At 62.2% G+C, this 18,350-nt stretch overlaps 3 protein-coding genes across 5 annotated transcripts in view; 2 read left to right on the forward strand and 1 right to left on the reverse strand.

Annotated features, from left to right (window-relative positions):
- Positions 1 to 772: 772 nt before the first annotated feature.
- On the forward strand, positions 773 to 3,929 carry MUL1 (mitochondrial E3 ubiquitin protein ligase 1). Its single transcript, XM_083803046.1, has 4 exons — positions 773 to 931; positions 1,081 to 1,168; positions 2,087 to 2,207; positions 2,616 to 3,929. Exons 1-4 carry the CDS (start codon positions 788 to 790, stop codon positions 3,337 to 3,339), a joined length of 1,077 nt encoding a protein of 358 aa, XP_083659172.1. The 5' UTR covers positions 773 to 787; the 3' UTR covers positions 3,340 to 3,929.
- A 1,693-nt stretch (positions 3,930 to 5,622) lies between these two features.
- Positions 5,623 to 8,199, forward strand: CAMK2N1 (calcium/calmodulin dependent protein kinase II inhibitor 1). The gene is made up of 2 exons (XM_083803062.1): positions 5,623 to 6,381; positions 6,873 to 8,199. Exons 1-2 carry the CDS (start codon positions 6,222 to 6,224, stop codon positions 6,941 to 6,943), a joined length of 231 nt encoding a protein of 76 aa, XP_083659188.1. The 5' UTR covers positions 5,623 to 6,221; the 3' UTR covers positions 6,944 to 8,199.
- VWA5B1 (von Willebrand factor A domain containing 5B1) overlaps positions 6,871 to 18,350 on the reverse strand; it is a 34,705-nt gene continuing 23,225 nt past the window's right edge. For all 3 annotated transcript variants that reach the window (XM_083803038.1, XM_083803040.1, XM_083803039.1), the window contains one exon: positions 6,871 to 18,165. In XM_083803038.1, coding sequence (XP_083659164.1) covers positions 17,497 to 18,165 — 669 coding nt within the window. In that variant the 3' untranslated portion in view covers positions 6,871 to 17,496. The remainder of the gene's footprint in view (positions 18,166 to 18,350) is intronic.

The raw sequence follows: 18,350 nt of genomic DNA on the forward strand, positions 1-18,350 counted from the left end.
CCCCCAAAAAAAAGTGCAGTGGGGCTGGGATTTGGGCTAATCCCCCCAAAAAAGTGCAGTGGGGCTGGTATATGGGCTAATCCCCCCAAAAAGTCCTGTGAGGCTGGGATTTAGCCTCAAAAATCCCCAAATTCTGGGGGTGGGAGGCTTGAATTTGGGCTAATCTTCCCCCCCAAAAAAGTGCAGTGGGTCTGGGATTTGGCCTAATCCCCCCAAAAGCCCTGTGAGGCTGGGATTTAGCCTCAAAAACAAAACAAAACAAAACAAAACAAAACAAAAAAAAAACAAAACAAAAAACAAAATTCTGAGGGTGAGAGGCCTGGATTTGGGCTAATCTTCCCCCAAAAAGTGCAGCGGGGCTGGGATTTGGGCTATTATCTCCCCCCAAAAAAAGTGTTGTGGGTCTGGGTTTTGAGCTAATCGTCCACAGAAGCCCTGTGAGGCTGGGGTTTAGCCTCAAAAATCCCCAAATCCCAAAAATCTGGGGGTGGGAGGCTTGGATTTGGGCTAATCTTCCCACCACAAGTGCAGTGGGGCTGGGATTTGGGTTTATCCCCCTTCAAAACCCTGCGGGTGCGAGGCTGAGATTGGTGCTAATCCTCTCCTAAAACCAAAAAAAATTAAAACCAACCAAACAAAAAAAGGGGGGCTCAGTACTGGGTTCCCCCCCCCCCCTTGGAGGACCGCGCCCCCTCCCCTCTCTCCCTCGGAGGACCGCGCTCTCTATGGTCGCTTTCTAGAGCGTCCAGGCCGCGTGACGCCATCGGGCCGCGCCGCGCCGGTTGCCATGGTGACGGCGGCCATGGAGGGCGGCGGAGGCGGCGGGCGGCCCTCGGCCCTGCAGGCCGCGCTGCTGGCGGCCAGCGCCGCCCTCACGGCGCTGCTGTGCTCCGCGTACCGCCGCAAGGCCCGGCTGGCCCGCGGCCTGCAGGTGCGTGCCGGGAGCCCCCGGGGCCGAACGCGAAGCCCCGAGCCCCGAACACCGGGCCCGGGCCTAGGCCGCGGCCTAGCTCCTCCGCCGCCGCTAGGCCCCCGCCGCCGTCTTCTTCTCCTCCTCCTCTTCCTCCTCCCGTCCCGCAGGGCGCCAGGAGGCTGCGGCTGGACGGGGAGCTGCGGGCCGTGCTGCTGGAGGCGCCGGGGCGCTGCGTGCCCTATGCGGTCATCGAAGGTAGGAGAGGGGCTGGGGGGGGCGGCTGCTGACCCCCACCCCCCCACACCCCCTTCAGCCCGTGTATTTCACCAAAAAAAAACGCTTTTTTTCCTAAAAATCCCAGCCCTATACACACCTCGTGGCTGTCAGGCGGTGCCTCGCAGCGTGAGGGCTTGGTGCCCCAACCCTCCTCGGTGTCCGTGCCCCCCCCTCCCCCCGTATGAGGATGACCCCCCCCCCGTATGAGGATGACCCCCCCCCCGTTACCCCTCCCCAGCCCATGAGTTTCACCAAAATCCCCTCTTTTTTCCTAAAAACCCCAACCCTTCACACACCTCGCGGCTGTTAGGCGGTGCCTCATAGTGTGAGGGTTTGGTGTTCTGGTCCCCCTTGGTGTCTGTGCACCCCCCATGTATGAGGACCACCCCCTCCCCACCCCGTTACCCCTTCCCAGCCCACGTGTTTCACCAAAAACCCCCCTTTTTGCCAAAAAATCCCAACCCTGCTGCTGTCAGGTGGTGCCTTGCAGTGTGAGCACTTGGTGCCCTGGCCCCCCTTGGTGTCCGCACCCCCCTCCCTGTACGAGAACGACCCAATCCATGCATTTCACCAAAAAAACCACTTTTTTCCTAATAATCCCAACCCCACTCACACCTCATGGCTGTCAGGCAGTGCCTCACAGCGTGAGGGCTTGGTGCCCCGGCTCCCCTCGGTGTCTGTGCACCCCCCATGTATGAGGACAACCCCTCCTCCCCCATTACCCCTCCCCAGCCCACGCCTTTCACCAAAAACCCCTCTTCTTTCCTAAAAACCCCAACCCCCTGGCCGTCATGCACTGCCTCGCAGCCTGAGGGCTTGGTGCCCCGGCCCCCCTCGGTGCCCGTGCCCCCCGCGGTGTGCGAGGACGGCCCCCTGTGAGCGCCGGCTGTGTTGCAGGCGTGGTGCGCTCCGTGAAGGACACTCTGAGCAGCCAGTTCGTGGAGGACTGCAAGGGCGTGGTGCAGAGGCTGACGCTGCAGGAGCACAAGATGGTGTGGAACCGAACCACCCACCTCTGGTACGTCTCCCTCCCGCGCCCCCGGGAGGGGAGCGCCTCGGGCAGTCCCGCGCAGGGACCGCGTCCGCCGCCGCCCCCGGCCTCTCGTCGCGCCCGAGCAGCCTCAGCTCATCAGATGACACGTTAAATTCCCGCGCGGCGGGCGGTGCCGCTCGCCGCGCCGCGGCTCGTCGCAGCTGCAGAGGTGACGGGAGGGGGGGTTTAGGGGGTTTAGCTGTCCCCGAGCGCCTTCTCCGTGATGCTGGAAGCGCTGAGGGAAGGGAGGAGGGTGACGCCACGAGGTGCAGGCACCCTGCGGCGTGGCAAAGCTTGCTCCGTGCTGCTGTTGGCACTGCCAGCCCGACCGCGGCGCGTTTCCCCGCTGCTCCGGCGCCTGGGGGAAGCGCTGACGCTCGCTTTGTCCCCCAGGAACGACTACGAGAAGGTGATCCACCAGCGCACCAACACGGCCCCCTTCGAGCTGGCCCCTCCGGAGGACGGCGCCGGCGTCGCCGTGAGGGTGATGAAGCCGCTGGACGCCGCCGAGCTCAGCCTGGAGACGGTGTACGAGAAGTTCCACCCCTCGGTGCAGTCCTTCACCGACGTCCTCGGCCACTACATCAGCGGCGAGCGCCCCAAGGGCATCCAGGAGACGGAGCAGATGCTGAAGGTGGGAACGGTGCTGACGGGCGTGGGGGAGCTGGTGCTGGACAGCAACACCATCAGACTGCAGCCGCCCAAGCAGGGCCTGCGGTACTACCTGAGCAGCGCGGACTTCGACGCCTTGCTGCAGAAGCAGCAGGCCAGCGTCAGGCTCTGGAAGGTCCTCGCCGTCCTCTCCGGCTTCGCCACCTGCGCCGTCCTCTTCTTCCTCCTGCGGAAGCAGTACCGGCACCGCCGCGAGAGGCAGCGCCTCGAGCAGCTGCAGGAGGAGTTCAGGCGAGCCCAGGAGCAGCGGCTGGCGCGCCAAGAGGGCGCGGAGGCGCCGAAAAACGCCTGCGTGATCTGCCTGAGCAACGCCAAGGCCTGCGTCTTCCTGGAGTGCGGCCACGTCTGCTCCTGCAGCGAGTGCTACCGCGCCCTGCAGGACCCCAAGGCCTGCCCCATTTGCAGGCAGCCCATCGCCAGGGTGGTGCCCCTCTACAACAGCTAAACCCCCGCGCCCGGTGGGGGGGCTTTGGGGCGTTACAGCTCCCTCTCCAGAGGGGATTTTCTTGCTGGTCCTGCTTCGGCTGACACGTCTCGCTGCTTGGACAGGCGGTTTGTGTGTGTGGGGTTTGTTTTTTTGTTTGTTTTGCTGGGAAGAGAATTGAAAATGCTGGGGAGGGGAGGGGGCTGGAGCGGAGCGGGGCGCTTCGGCTGCGTACGGAGGAAGGTTTGCGTGGAGGCACGACGCCAGCTCGCTGCTGAGGTACCCGGAGCGGGAACACTCGGTGACAAAAAGTGGCGAGGGGGCAGCTGGGAGGCTGCGGCACGCGGGCAGCGCCGCCACCTAGCAGCAGCTCCCCCGCCCCCTGAGCGGGACGGTCTCCTACGGAGCTTCGGCGGGGTTTTGCGTGAACGCCGATGTTTTTGCGGCGGGAGGGGAGCGGCGGTTCCCTCTCCTGCCGCGTGCGGCCGGGGGCCGTTGGTTCCTCACCGCGCTGGGACAGGAGAACGAGGAAGTGAAAACGCGGTTTCCGCGGCCAGGCTTGAGCTGGGAGCCGGGACGGGCTGTAAAATAATAAAAGTGGCTGCGAGGTGGGTTTGGCTCGGCTCATTACCTCCCCGTGGCCCTGACATCGCCGCCTCCGGCTCTCCCCACCCCGGGAGGATGAGGGGAGCCCCCCCCGGGGCTTGGGGCACGGAGCAGCGGCCGAGGAGCGCCCGCGGTACTTTGCCCTCTGGTTCCGGCCTGCCCGCACCCTGCTCTGGGGCACGTTCCCAGAGAAACGCCTTTCTGCCAGCTGCCGGGAGAATTTGTGAGCAGCGGGCGGGGGTTTGTCGGGCGTTAACCAGCTGAAACGCCCCCGCGGCCGGCTCGCTTGGCCCGGTTCTGCGGGGAGAAACCCCCCAAAAAAAACCCAAACCCCCCAAAAAAACCCAAACCCTCCGGCAGCCGGCAAAGCGGAGGCTGAACCCAGCGCCGGGAAGGGCCGCGTCCAGCCGGGCTGTAGGTGGCAGTGCCCGCCTGCTGCGGCAGGGGGAGGCGGGGAAAAAGAAGCAGCAGCAGCAGCAGCAGCCCCCGCGGGGCTGGCTCCCTCCTGCCCCCTCCTCGCCCTTCTCACGCCGCTGCCCTAAAACCGCCTCACCTGGGCACGACGAGGGCCGGGACCCCGCTTTGCAGGCTCGGGGATTTATTCCCGTGGCCACCGAGGAGCCTCTTCCCACCCAGCTGCCCCTTTCCCTGCACGGGGAGCGGCAGCACCCCAAAAAAAAAACCCACACAAAAACCCCAAACAGCCCTGTCCTGCCAGGGGCCCGCGGGGACGTCACCCCTAAAAATAAGGCTGGGGGGGGGGAGGCAGCGCTCCCCCCGCTCCCTTTCGCCTCCTGTTCTGGAGGTTTTTTCCCCGCGCTGTCTCAGGCGCAGCCGCCCCCTGTGTAAGGAGCTGGCGGCTCGGGGGTGGCGGGGGCTCGGGGGGGCAGCACGGGGGGGACGGGGGGCAGCGAGCCCCAGCCCCGCTCCCGCGGCCTTCGCCTGCCCCCCCCCCGCCCCGCTGTGCCCCTCGCCCGCAGCGGGGGCCGTGCCGGGAACAAAAAGCGGCCGATTCCTGCCCTCTGCCGGGACAGCGCCGGGGAAATGTCGCGGCCGCCTGGGGAAGGGTGGCACGGAGCGCCGGGCCCCCCGCAGATGGTTGTAGGGTGGCTCCAGTTTCCCTGTAGATTGTTGTAGAGTGGCTTCGGGCTCCCCATAGACTGTTACGGGGCGGCTTTGGGTTCCCTATAGGTTGTTATAGGGTGGCTTCAGGCTCCCTATAGATTGTTATAGGGAAGCTCTGGGCTCCCCATAGATCGTTATGGGGCATCTCCGGGCTCCCTATAGATTGTTATTGGGTGGCTCCAGGCTCCCCACAGACTGTTATAGGGCTGCTCTGGGCTCCCCATAGATCGTTATAGGGTGGCTCCGGTTTCCCTGTAGGTTGTTATAGGGTGGCTTCGGGCTCCCCAGAGGTTGTTATAGGGCATCTCCGGGCTCCCTATAGATGGTTATAGGGTGGCTCCAGGCTTCCCATATACTGCTATAGGGCTGCTGTGGGCTCCCCATAAATTGTTATAGGGCAGCTCTGGGCTCTCCATAGATGGTTATAGGGTGGCTTTGGGCTCCCCATAGATTGTTATAGGGTGGCTTTGGGCTCCCTATAGGTTGTTATAGGGTGGCTTCAGGCTCCCTATAGATTGTTATAGGGCAGCTCTGGGCTCCCCACAGATGGTTATGGGGCATCTCCGGGCTCCCTATAGATTGTTATGGGGTGGCTCCAGGCTCCCCATAGATGGTTATAGGGTGGCTCCAATTTCCCTGTAGATTGTTTTGGGGTGGCTTCGGGCTCCCCGTAGGTTGTTATAGGGCATCTCCGGGCTCCCTACAGCTGGTTATAGGGCGGCTCCAGGCTCCCCATAGGTCGTCACAGGGCACCCCCGGCCACCTCGACGCTTTTAGCGGGTCACCCCCTCACCCCCCGGCCCCTCGGGGCTCTCCCCCCGCCTCGGGGCACCCCGGGGATCCCCGAGCCTGCCGGGGCCACCCCTCCGGGAGGCGGTCCCGGGCCCGGGGGGTGGGGGGGCCGCTCCCCGCTCCCCGCCCCGCCCCGCTCCCCGCCCCCCGCTCCTCTATCGCCGCCGCCGCCGGTGCCGCCGCCGCGGAGCCACCGGAGCCGCCAGAGCCGGGCCGGGGCCGGGCCGGGATGTGACGGGGCGGCCGCCCCGCTCCGCCGAGCCGCTGCCCCGGGGGGGCTCGCGGGCCCCCCGAGCCCCGGGAGGCTGTCGGGGGGGGGAGGCGGCACCACCGGGCCCCCCCCTCCCGCCGCCGGGTCCCCCCCCCCCCCCTCCCCGGGCATGGCGGAGGGGCCGCCCTACGGCGAGGGGCAGCTGGCGGGGGGCGCGGCGGGGGGGGAGCTGCCTTTCCCCGTCCGCCTCCGCGGCCCCGACGGTCTCCTGGCGGCCGGGCAGGGCAAGAGGCCGCCCAAGCTGGGGCAGATCGGGCGCAGCAAGAGAGGTGGGTACCGAAATCGGGCCGGGGGGGGAGCGCCGGGAGCCTGCTGCGGGGACCCCCCCGGGGATGCTCGCCCCGCGTCTGGCACCCCCGGGGATCCCGAGGGTGCGGCGCATCCCCCCCACCCCCCCCCCGGGGGTCCCTCGGTGTCCCCAGGGGTGCAGCGCACCCGTGCTGGGGTCGCGCCCTGGGGATGCTCCCCCCTGCCCCGGGGATCCCAAGGGTGCCCCGCATCCCCCCCCCCAGTACCGTGCTCCCCACCCCGGGCGCCCTCCGCATCCCCTCCCCAGGACCGTGCCCCTGGGGTGCTCCCCCTGCCCCGGGCACCCTCCTCATCCCCCCCCAGAACCGTGCCCCCCACCCCGGGCACCCTCCGCATCCCCCCCCCCGGTACCGTCTCCCCGCCGGGCTCTGCCGCACCGCATTCACAACCCCGCTTTTGTTTTCATTTTTTTTTTCCCCTTTCTTTCTTTTTTTTTTTTCCTGCTTTCCAGTGGTTATCGAAGATGATAGAATCGATGACGTGCTGCAAAATCTCTCCGAAAAGGCCCCTCCCGGTGTTTAATACCTCTCCGGGGACATTCGGTGAAAACCGGGGCCGGGTGTGGGGGGGGCGGTTTCCAATATCCCAGGGTTTTGGCAAAAATTAACTAAAAAAAAAAAAAAAAAAAAGGCACCGGGAGAACCAACGCGCCGGGCTCGGAGCGCCGTCACCGCCAGCACGCCGCGCAGGGGATGCAGGCGACAGGACAGCACAGGATCCCCGTGAGATGCAAAATTCCGTACAAAAAAAAATAATAATTGAGGAAAAAAAGAATAAAACCCGCTCCAAAATCCCCCCCCCCCAGCCACGTCCACAAAGGCTCGCGAGGGACGGAGGCGCTGCGGGTTTCTGCGCCGGGGACGGCGAGCGCAGCGCCGGGGCTCGGACCCTCGGGTGGCGCCGAGCGGGCGCCTTGTTTACACGAGTTAACCTTGCAAAAATGAATCCGTGCACTTGGAGGTACCATGCTACTGGTTCTGCTCTTTGATTTCGTTTTGTTTTTATTTTATTTTATTTTTTTTTTACGTTGGTGTCTTTCGATGTTGGGAAATGATATAAAATATATATAGATATCTATATTTCGGTCGCGTTTTAAGGTTCACAATGGAATGCGTGGGGGGGGGAAAAACAAAACACAACTTTTATAAAGGAACGGACTGGAGGGAGAATTGTGGTTTTATTTTTTAAAGCTTGCACTTCTTGGTTGCTGTGAGCAAACGGCTCTGTGCAGACGGAGATTTTATATGTACGGGGGGGATGCTCGGCCTTTTTAACAACCATGCAGTCTGTAGTGTGGGTAATTTTTTTTTTTCTTATATTGTGGCAGTTTCCTCTCTTTAATAGACTGTATTAAAAAAAAAAAATCGATCACAAATGAACCTGATGGATGTAATCATCACAAGAGTGCCAAACGCTGGGTGCCGGAGAGCCGCGTTTCCTGCCCAGGCTTTGCGCTCTCGCGGGCAGCGCCGGGGCTTCGCTCGGCTCCTACGCCTCTGTCGGTCTCTCGTGGGGTTTCTTTGACTTCTCTTTTCTAGTCTTTCTTTTTAACTATTTTGCATGACATGCAAAAAAAAAAAAACAAAAGGAAAAAAAAAAAAACCAAGCACCTCTCGTGCGAGGGCCTATTTTATTGTTTTCTGTTTGCGACTCTGAATGACAGACCTCAAGCCAGGTTTCCTTTCCTCCTTTTCTTAAATATCGTGTATGGTGCACTTCTCCTCCACTACACAGGGCTATTTCTGCAATGTACCAATAAAAAGGAAAATGAGACAAAACGCCGAGCGAGCCGGAGCTGCCGTGCTTTGACGGGGGCCGGGGGGGGCACGGAGCCGTGACCGGGGCCGGCGCGTCTGAATAATTGATTGCCATTAATATTTATTGGGGGCAGGGTTATTTATTTCGTTGGTTTGATGGGAAAACACCTCCGGGGGAGGAATTTGGGGTTAAATTCCGTGCGAGGCTGCCTGAGCAGCCAACGGGGGGCACGGGGAACCCCAAAACAGCTCCGTCCCTGCTGCTCGCAGCAGCTCGCCCTGAAGCTCAGCGCCTGCAGAGCCTCCCCTGGCACAGGCACCGATAACTTCAGAAAATTCGGGCAGCACGGTGGGGAGGCCCCAGATTTCAGAAATCCCCCCAAAACCCGAGGGTGCGGGCGCATCCCCGGGCCCCAGGCGCGTTTTTTCCGAGCGGAGGCTCCGCAAGAAGCCACGGCGCAGCCCTGGGCATGGAGCTGGGGGAAACGGGGAAGGGGGGGGTTCTTACCAGAAATAAATATCCCACAATAAAACCTGCTGCTGGGCAGAGCTGGTGCTGCCCTGCAGAGGCGGGAGGTACCCAAAAGGGGTGCCATGATCGCTCCATGGGGTGGGTTTTGGTCTCAGCTTTCGTGATTTTGGGGGTTCGGAGGCAGGGCGGTTTTTTGGGCATGCCTTACCCCACCAGCGCTCACCCCCCCTGCACATGCAGGGCAGCTTGGCTGCTTATTTCTCATTTTTTTACCCCATGCAGCTTCTAACGGGTACGGGACGGCTGGGAAGATTGGTTAAAACGTTCCCTTAAAAAAAAAATAAAATTCAACCTGTTCGTGGTGCTTTCCCCGTGGGTTCAGCCGAGGCTGTGGCCGTGCAGGACGGGCAGCCCTCGGCGCTGGGGATTTCCATCCCGGTGACCCCGATGAACAGGAGGTGGGCACACAGGAGGGTTTTTTTCCCCCTAAATTAATGGGTTTTGCACCCGGCAGCACCCACGGGATGTCTGGGTGCAAGCAGAGCATGCTGCACCCGGCTTTGGTGGCTGCAGCACCGCAGGAAAAACCAACCACGGATGGATGCAGCCACCGGCACCTGCTCCGATTCGCCAAAAACCCTCCGTTTCGCATGAAAAACCCGACCTGCGGCCCTGGGAAATGCCAGGCACATCTCCCCTTTCCTCCCATCCCCACAGCACCCAAATCCCCCAACACCCAGGAGGAGCCAGGGGGGGACGAAGCAGAGAAAACCGGATCCTGAAGCAGGGGGGGAGCCGAAAGAAGAGGCAATCCTGCTAAATTACAGCCCGACCTTCCCCATGCATCTTTCATGCGCGGCGCCGGCCGCCGTGCTCAATAAATAATGGGGCGGGAGCGCGCGGTGGGGCCCCGGGGGGGACGGAGGCAGCCGGGAGGATGGGGGAAAAAGGAGAAGAGCGTGGTGGCGACGGGCAGGAGCCCACCGGGGTTCCCCGGCCACGCGGAGACGCTGCCCCGAAGGAGGATTTAAGGCTTAAGCCGGGGGTTATGGCGTGCATTATTTAGCAGATGGCCCCGCGCAGCCCGCGGGCTCCCCGGTGACCTTGGCGGGGCGAGGACGGATCCGGTGACACGGGGCTAAAGGGGGGGGGACACACACACACGACCCTTCCTTGAGCTGGCTCTGAGCAGCTCCAGTGCTGCATCCCCATGGAAACCGCACAAAATAAAAGCCGGGTCCATCCGGCTGCTCTTGGTAGGGGAAAGGAAAACAAAAATTAAGGAAAAAGATGAAACGCGAGCGGTTTGCGGGTTCGTGGATTTATTGCTGGAGAGCTTTGGGGAAAGCGGCCTGGAGGGGCGAGGTGCTGAGCTCCCTGCAGTGCCTGCAGGGCGGCAGCCCCCCAGCCAGGTGTGCGCCTCCATCCCGTGCCCCGGTGGGTTTGGGGTCTGGGGGTTTTGGGGCTGGGGAAGGTGCCGGGGTCCCTCACACCGCAGCGCGCGGGGGAAGGTTCAGCCAGCCCCAATGCCACCCCGTTCTCTGCAGGCTCCCAATCCCCACTGCAGCAACCTCGGGCAGCATCGCCCCTCGCGTCCGGGGCAGGAATTCAAGACCTCGAGTTGGGAAAGGCCGGGGATCCCACCGGGTTTGGGTTTCCCTGGGACACCAGCAGGGCTGCTCCATCCTCATCCTCGGGGTTTTCTCACGCGATGCCCCTACGGGCTCCACGTTCCCAAAGCAGCTGGTGCAGGACCGAGGCAGGCCACGCTCTTATTCATCTATTTATTTTTTGGGGAAAAACCATTTCTAACCTCAAAACAAAGCCTCTCCAGCCCCGTGCCCGAGGAAAGGAGCTGCGCTGCTGTGGAGCACTCTCGCCACGCTGCCCCAAGCGAAGCCCCAGCTTGCAAAACCCCGCAGAAAAGCACGGGCACCCACAGTGCCGCCTGAAATAAATCCTCGTCCCCACCAGAAATAGGGCACGGCAAAGTAGGGCAGCGGTTCCCTGCAAAAGCCGTTTCTTTACTCCTCACACGGGGAGCGAGGTGTGGGACGCGGCCGCCAGAGCCGCGCATCCGAGGCAGGGGACGGAGCCGGCCCCATCCCGCCCCAAAAGAGCCTGGTGGTGGTAGTGGGGGAACAGCGGGATCTGGTCAGGGTTTGCTGGGCATTTCACCCTTTGGAAGAACGGGGAGATTTCCCACATTTTGGGGAAAACTGGAAAAAATCGAGAGGGGAAAGGTGAAAACCAGGGGAGGCTCCCGTGTGGTTTCGGATCCCAACCCGGCAAAACCCCGGTGCGGGGGGAGCAGGGCTGGTGGCAGAGGTTCCTCGTTGAAAAGCCACGGTTGCTCAGAACTGGGCAGTTTCGGTGACCTTTGGTGGGTAAAAAAAACACACAAAAAAACACAAAAACACACAAAAAAAACGGTTGTTCTGACGGCATTGGGCCCCTCCTCATGCCAGTGTTCCTGCCCCGACCAGCCAGCAGGGCTGTCTCCCTCCCTGTGTCCCCATACCAAAGGGATTTCGGGTACATTGTGCCCTGGGGGGGGTGCTGCCCCCCCCTTGCCCCCTGTTCCAGGGCGTTCAGAGGTTGTGTGTTTTTTTTGGGGGGGGGGCTGTTCCCATAGGATTTGTGTTCTGCTCCAGGAGAACAGCATGGACCCAAGATGTTGGGGTGGTTTTTTTCCTGCCGGAGGATCTGGGGGGACGTGGGGTCCCTGCTCTGGCGGGGGGACAACAGGTAGAGACGCCCCCATCCCTGAGTGTCCCATGGAGCACGTCCCTGCGGCACCGCGTGGGGTTGGCTGGGGCAGGGAAACGTCTCACAGCACCGCAGTGAGAGCTTCGTACCCCAGATTTGGGAACTGGGGATTTTCCGGGGCACGGGGGGCATCCTGCAAGAACCCCGAGCCCCCCTGCTGCCTCCCCCCCCCAGGCTCCCCATTTCCCTCTGGCCTGGGGTTAAGGCTCCTATTACAAAGAGCTGCTTCCACTAACGAGGACTAAGCAGAACATCAGACACCTTCGTTCATACGTTGCCCAAGGCGTCGAGCTGCCACCCCAAAAACAAGGAAGCTTTGCTGGGAGCTGCCTGCGGCAGCCGATGCTCCCCCAGCGCCAAGCCTGAGCAAAAGCCGCGGCACCAGCGCCCCTGCTCGCCTTCCCCTAGCTCCACACGCAGGGAGAAGCGACGATTTTGGGGGGTTCATTTCCCATTTGGGAATTTCGGGGTATTTAAACTCCCTGGCAGGTGGGGGAAATGTTGCTGCTTTGGGGCTGCTCGCCCCCTTCCCACGAAATTGTTCGCAGCGGAGAAGCCGGAGCCACGCACACGGGCTGGAGCACCAGCCCCTGGCTGGGGCGCTAACAGAAAGTAAAGCAAAATAACCAGCAAACAGATATATAAAAGGAAAAAAGAAGTGATTTTAGCACCTTAAAACCCCCGGTGGTTAGTCACGGAGCGGGGTTGGGGCCAGGCTCTGACTCAGCTCCGCGCTTGCCCCCGTGCTGCTCCGAGCGCACCAGCACCGCGTGGCACCTCCTGGCACCCCCAAACCCCCACCGGCGCCAGGCACCCAGGTCTGGGAGCCTATGCAGATGGAAATGGAGGTAATTCTGTAAATATAATATGTAATATCTGTCTGGGGAGAGGAGGGGGCAGGAGGGTCTTGGTTCTGCAGGGGGTTGAGACAAAAAGGGGAGCTGGGTGCTGGGTGCGCCGGGAGCTGGCGTCTGTGCGAGGCCTCGCCCCGAGGGACGGGGACCAGCAGCAACATCCCGAGCCCTGCTGCCTCCACGGCTTGTAGGAGAATGGAATAAAAGCCAAATAAAATAAAAATAAACCTTAAGGGGGTTGCAGCCCAGGCCAGCACCCCAGGGACGGTGGCCCCCAGGTCCCCCCCAGCGGAGCTGGCCGTGCCACCAGCTCCCCTTGGGGCGGGTTAACCACGAAGAAGTCCTCAGCCCTGCGGTGTGACGGGGAGGAAGGGGAAGCTCTCGGGCCCCCAGCTTTGCTGTTCTTGCCCACCTGCGGCGTGACATCCCTGCGCTTAATGAGGTGAGCAATTAACAGAGCCCCCCGGGAGCCAGGCAGAGCCACGCTCACGGCCGCGCTCAGCCCCTTGCGCTCAGCCTGGGAGAGGTGGCTCGGGGCGGGGGGGGGACACAGAAGGGAGGGCCAGAAAGGGCCACGGGGAGAGCACCGTCAGTGCAAGCTTCTTTTCTTTTCTTTTTCAGTATTCTATTTTTTTTCTTTTTAATTTAAACCTCAGAAGCAACACTGCAAAGCAACCGGCAGCCCCGGTGCTTAGCAGGGATGCAGCAGCTCCGGTGCCTCACGGCACAAAGGACTGAATTTCCACCATCCCCCTGCATGTGAGCAGAGCCTAGGGAAGGGAATCCAGACAGACCAATTTCCTTACCCCCCCCCCAACCCTTTCCTTGCAGGAAACCCAAACCACAGCAACCCGGTGCAGCTGACCCCAGTGTCGATCCCACTCTTTGCACAGACAAAAAAAAAAAAAAAAAGAAAAAAAAAAAGGCATTAAAACCAGGTGCTGAACCCATTGTCCAGGCTGATACGTGAGGCTGTTACGAAGCTGCCAACCTCAGTAAATCCCCCCCCCAAAAAAGCCCAAAACGCCCTTTTTTTTCCCATGCAGGCTGCCTGCGGGAGGACGGGAGCGGGGTCGAGGCGTTGGCGGTGCGCGAAGGTGCGGGGCGGCCGGCAGCTATTTACGGGAGATGTCAGCACCCACTGACAGCCCTGGCAGCTCGCTGCTGCACGCACGGGCGCGAGCGCCCCTGAAATCCATATGTGCTTTTATATATAGGACGCTGGCTTTGATGTATTTCTGCCAGGCGGCTCCGAATCACCAGGGGCTGCTCGTGGCCGGGGGGGGGGGACCGCGGGCGCGCTCCGCACCCATTTGGGGTGCGAGGAGTCGGGGTTCAACGCCACAGCATTGCCTTCCCCTCCCAGGGTCTGCGTTTAGGGGGGGGGCTGGGACCCCTCGTCCCCCCGTACCCGATGGGCAGAAGCCCCTGGGAACCCCCTCACCTTCCCCTTGGCACCCGGGGTCACTCCTGGTTTTGGCTCCGTCTCCTGGGGTTTGGGGATCCAGCCAAGCCAAACGCAACCGCTTGTGTAACGTTTTGCTCCAAAAGCTTCTTAAACAGTCACATATTTCTATTGGATTCCCCTTGCCCCGCGCTGCTGATTACTGCAGTATTTATGTATAAATAGAAGCTGTCTTCCCCATAATCTGCTCGTTTCTCCTCGTTAGCTCGGGGCCAGGCCCACCGCTTTGCTCAGCGCCGAGTCCAGGCTCTGCTTCGGAGTTTGCCGGGACCTGGTGGCACTCGATGGACCCAGACCCACCCGGTTTTCCTCCAAATTTGCTTTTTAAAGCCATTCACTTCGGGTTTCCAAGGTGTGAGGGCTCCAGCAGCAGTGATGGAGCCCATCTGAGGCACCCGGTGCCCTTTCGGGTGGCGCAGGGAGGTGGATGCCGAGGTGAGGGGGAAGGAAAAAACCTCGTTCCCCAAATCCACGTGCCTCTTACCAACGCCGGCACCCTCCCCATCCTCACACCCGCTGGCTCGGGGCACGCTCGGGCCACGATTCCTTCCCAGCACCTTCCTCCAGCCTCACAAAGCTTTTTTTTTTTTCCCCCTAATTTACGGAACGTCTCGGTTTGTTAATTATTTTAATCATTATTACTCATCTTTCCCTTCCTCCCCCCTAATACTTCATCCCGGGCCCGTCAATCATTTTAATAGCTGTTTACAACCCATCATCAAGTCTTGCATAACATCCACATGACTGCGCTCAGATGCCTCCGACACCCAAACCTGCCCCGGGCTCTATTTCGGGAGCGCCGAAGCCCACGGCACCGAGCGGCCGCATCCCCCGGGATGCCGAAAACCCCAGAGAGAAGCATCCCTCGAGCAGGACCACGCCGTGGCTGACCCGAGCCCCCCCCTGCCCTGGGATTTTGGGGCCAGGGCTCGTTTCGGTGGTGCCAACACCCTGCTGAGCACCGCGGGCGGATCGCGCTCCGCTGCGCCTGTTTTAAGAGACGGGACCAAAACCACCCCATCCGCACCCCGGCCTGGGCAGCGGGAGGAGGAGGCGAGGGGGGGGGGGGGGTTACGAAGCACAGAAACGCTGCTAAAAAGCCCGTTTTCCAGCAATATCTGGAGCTCTGCTCGCCGCAGCGCCCGTCGGCGGCGGGTTGGCGGGCGGACGGGGGCAGAGGCGCAATCTGTGCTTGGAGCGCTGCCGGCGAGCTTGCAGCCCTTCCAGCAGGCACCGGCGGGGCTGGGGGGTGGCGAGGGCTCTTTTTTAAGCTCTGCTGTCCTCCCCCTCTCCCGCGGGTTTCGTAACCCTCCCAGGCGAGCGAAGGCTCCCCCCCACCCCCCCCGGGGCCGGCTGATGAGCCCCCGCTGGGGGTCCCGGGGGGGACGCAGCGGTGGCCGGCACCGATGCCCTGCAGCACAGCGGGGTTTGGGCTCCAAGGCCCAGGTTAGGATTGCAGTTTTGCACCGGGGCTGCCCCAATCGGGCCGGTTCTCACCCCAAAACCACCCCTCTGCATAAAGCACAGAGCAATCCTGGCCGGTGCTGGCTCCCCGGGGAGCGGGAGCCGTTCCCTCTCGCCGTGCAGAAGCTGCAGGCAAATATTTATTTCCACGGCACGGAAGGAGTTTATTTATTAAGCCCCGACTGACAACGGCAACCAAACGAATTTCTCCTAATGAGGAGCTCGCGGTCACCTTGGTGACGGCACCGCAGCACCCAGGCTGCGGACCACGGCTGAACCAGGGCAAAACCCCCGGGACAGCGGGGGGGACACGACACGGGCTGCGGCCACGGGGACCCAGCGCCACGCTGGGGAGACCCTGGCACCCCCCAGCTCTCATTAGCAGCCCAATTAGCCAAGCGAAGGCAGCTGATAAACCCAGAGCACGGCGGGCAGGCGCTTTTCCAGCACATGGCGGGTGCCACCAGCTCGGTTGGGGTGGGACCGTGGTGATAAAGTGGCTTTTGCCATCCTTTTTTCATGGCCTGCTGCAAGCTCGGTGGCTCCTTCCCCTCTGATCCCCCGGCTGTAATTCACGCACAAAGTCAGGAGGTGGATTTCTGTGTATTTTTGTTTGTTTGTTCGTTTTTTCCTACACAACTCACACCACACTGCGGACAGAGACCCCGAAACAGCGTACCCACGGCGGACAAATCAAGCGGGCTCTGATTTACCAGGACAACGACAACGGAGAACACGACGGCGCCGAGGAGCCCCCGGCGGAGCTGGGGACCCTGATGAGGTGACACGGAGCAGGGACGCTCGGGGACCCCCCCGGACGGACACAGACGGACACCGGGAACCTGCTGCAACACGGCGAGGCTGCTGCACACCGAGCGGGGAAAGGCAAGGCGCCGAAGGATGCTCGCCCGCTGAAGCCTTGGTGCCCTGGCGTGGACCGTCCTGGAGCATCCTCCAGCACCGAGAGGCTCTTCGTGGGATGCTGGAGAAGCGAGGGCAGCGGTGAGAGCAGCACCGGCCCCTTTCGGCCCCTCTCCCCAAAAAGAGGATGCAGGGAGGGCTGTGCCAACGCCCTGAGCGCCCGGCCCAAACCCGGCGCAGGGGAGTTGCTGGCTCCAGCAGCCCCCGTGTTGGAGCAGAAGCTCGTTTTGCCAGTGGCTGCGGGTGAGCAGAGCACTGAGGCGGCCTCCAGGAGAGATTCTGGGTCTTTGGGGAGAAGCAGGTCGGGAAGCCAGCAAGTGGTGAGGCGGGCAGGGCTTGGGATGCTGTGCCCGGGGATAAACCCTGCTTGGGAAGTCCTGGGGAGCAGAAGTGGGGTGGAGGGAAGGGAAAGGCAGGGATCAAGAGGTAGGTTTTGCTCGCGAGCTACAGCACGCCGCAAACCAGGCTGTTTGGCACCAAACAGCCAAGTGGCAGCTCTCCCTGATGCTTTTTTGGAGCAAGAATCGGACTGGAGCTGGGACTCGTTGCTTTGGGACTGGCAACAACCCCAGTGCTAACAGAGCCGTGAAGATCCCCATCTCCACCAGCTCCAGTCAGAAAAAGCAAAAGGTTTCCTGCAAAGCCCCTCCTGGCTCCCGGCATTCTGCTGGGGAGCCGAGAGGAGGCTTCCCCCCCCGGGGAGGTTTAAAAGAGAAGATGCTTTGTCTCAAAGGGAACAGCCTTGCCAATATTTCCACATTTTCCCGCTGTTTTCCAACACTCTCCAGCTGCAGTTTTCATCTCTTCCTCTCACACTCCCCTTCCTACCCATCCCTGCTCAGCGGAGGAGCCAAAACCTGCGTGCCCGTCATTCAGCTGCGTTTCCTTCGGTTTTTCCAAGCCCCCCCCAGACGAAACCAGTGCAGCTGAAACAGAACCAGGGCCTTTCTCCAGCAGAAAGCTGAAGAAAATAAATAAATAAATAAAAAATACTGCCTGGAAGCTGTACTGAAGTCGGGAACGCCACTGACTTCTAGTAACAAGCGAGCTTTGGGCTGGAAAACGTTTTCACAGCAGCAGGGAAGAAAAGGAGTGGAGACGGGGGGGTGTCGCTCACGGCTGGGGAGGGCACAGCCCCCCAGGAGGGCGCAGCAGGCTCCTGCGTGGAAAGGAGGATGGGACGTTTTGGCCTTTTGGCAGGGAATTACGTTTCCTTTCGCTGTTTTCACGCAGGGTGTTTCTGCTCGGCGCTGGGTGCCCAGGGGGGCCGCGCTCTGCGCCTTCAGCTCCTCAGGCACAGCGTCGGCTGCTCCCTTGAGGGCAGGTCCCCGTCCCGCTGCCCAAGCCTCTCTTCTTGTCCTCCCCCCGGCTCCTTACACGCTGCTGGGGTTGTAGCACAGCAGGTTGAACTCCAGGTTCTCCTCCCAGTGCCTGAGCAAGACAAAGAGCTGCTGGGCCGCCGCCTTCACCGCGGCCAGGCTGCAGCCCTGCGGGAAGTGCTGCTCCTGCAGCCACAGGCTGGCCTTGGCCGCCACCAGCTCCCACTCGACGAAGTAGGACGCCGAGCTGTGCTCCAGCCAGGCCAGCGCCACGGCCGTGGCCCACAGCATCCCCTCGGGCTCCGTCTGCCGCCGCAGCTCAATGTCGGCCAGCAGCGCCTGGACCTCGGGGCCGTGCTGCTCCGGGGAGGAGAAGCGGCGGATGGTGATGGCCGGCGGGGAGAGCTCGCTCTCGGCTCGCAGGGCTTTGGAGATGGTCTCCACGGCGCTCCCCGAGAAGTGGCGGGGGCGGCCGGCCGCGTCCTCGGTGGGGCTGCCGGCTCCGCGCGTGCCGTCGGGGACCAGGAGCCGCCCGTCGTGCCCGAGGTTTGCGTGCTCCCCGCCGGGCACGGCCTTCCTGGCGCTGCTGGAGCTCGAGGGGCTGAGCGCCAGGCGGTGGCAGGAGAAAGGCGACGTGCGCTTCAGCTTCTCCATGGGGATGCCGAGCGCCTCGCAGAAGGCCGAGTTCAGGAGGAAGGCACCACAGGCCAGCTGCAGAGACGCCTGCAAGGAGCGGTGGGCACACAGAGCTCTGAGATACTAACCTCTGCTGGGGAATTCGGGGAGAAAGCGTGCACAGATGGAGCAGCTCCTGTCTCTGTTGGCCAGCAAGAGCCCGCCGGGACGAGCCGGGGGTCCCCGGCCTCCCGCAGCACCCGCACAGCCACGGCCGGAGCCGGGAGCTGCTC

Source organism: Anser anser (genome assembly GCF_964211835.1).
Source record: "Anser anser genome assembly, chromosome: 17".
Taxonomy (NCBI): Eukaryota; Metazoa; Chordata; class Aves; order Anseriformes; family Anatidae; genus Anser; species Anser anser.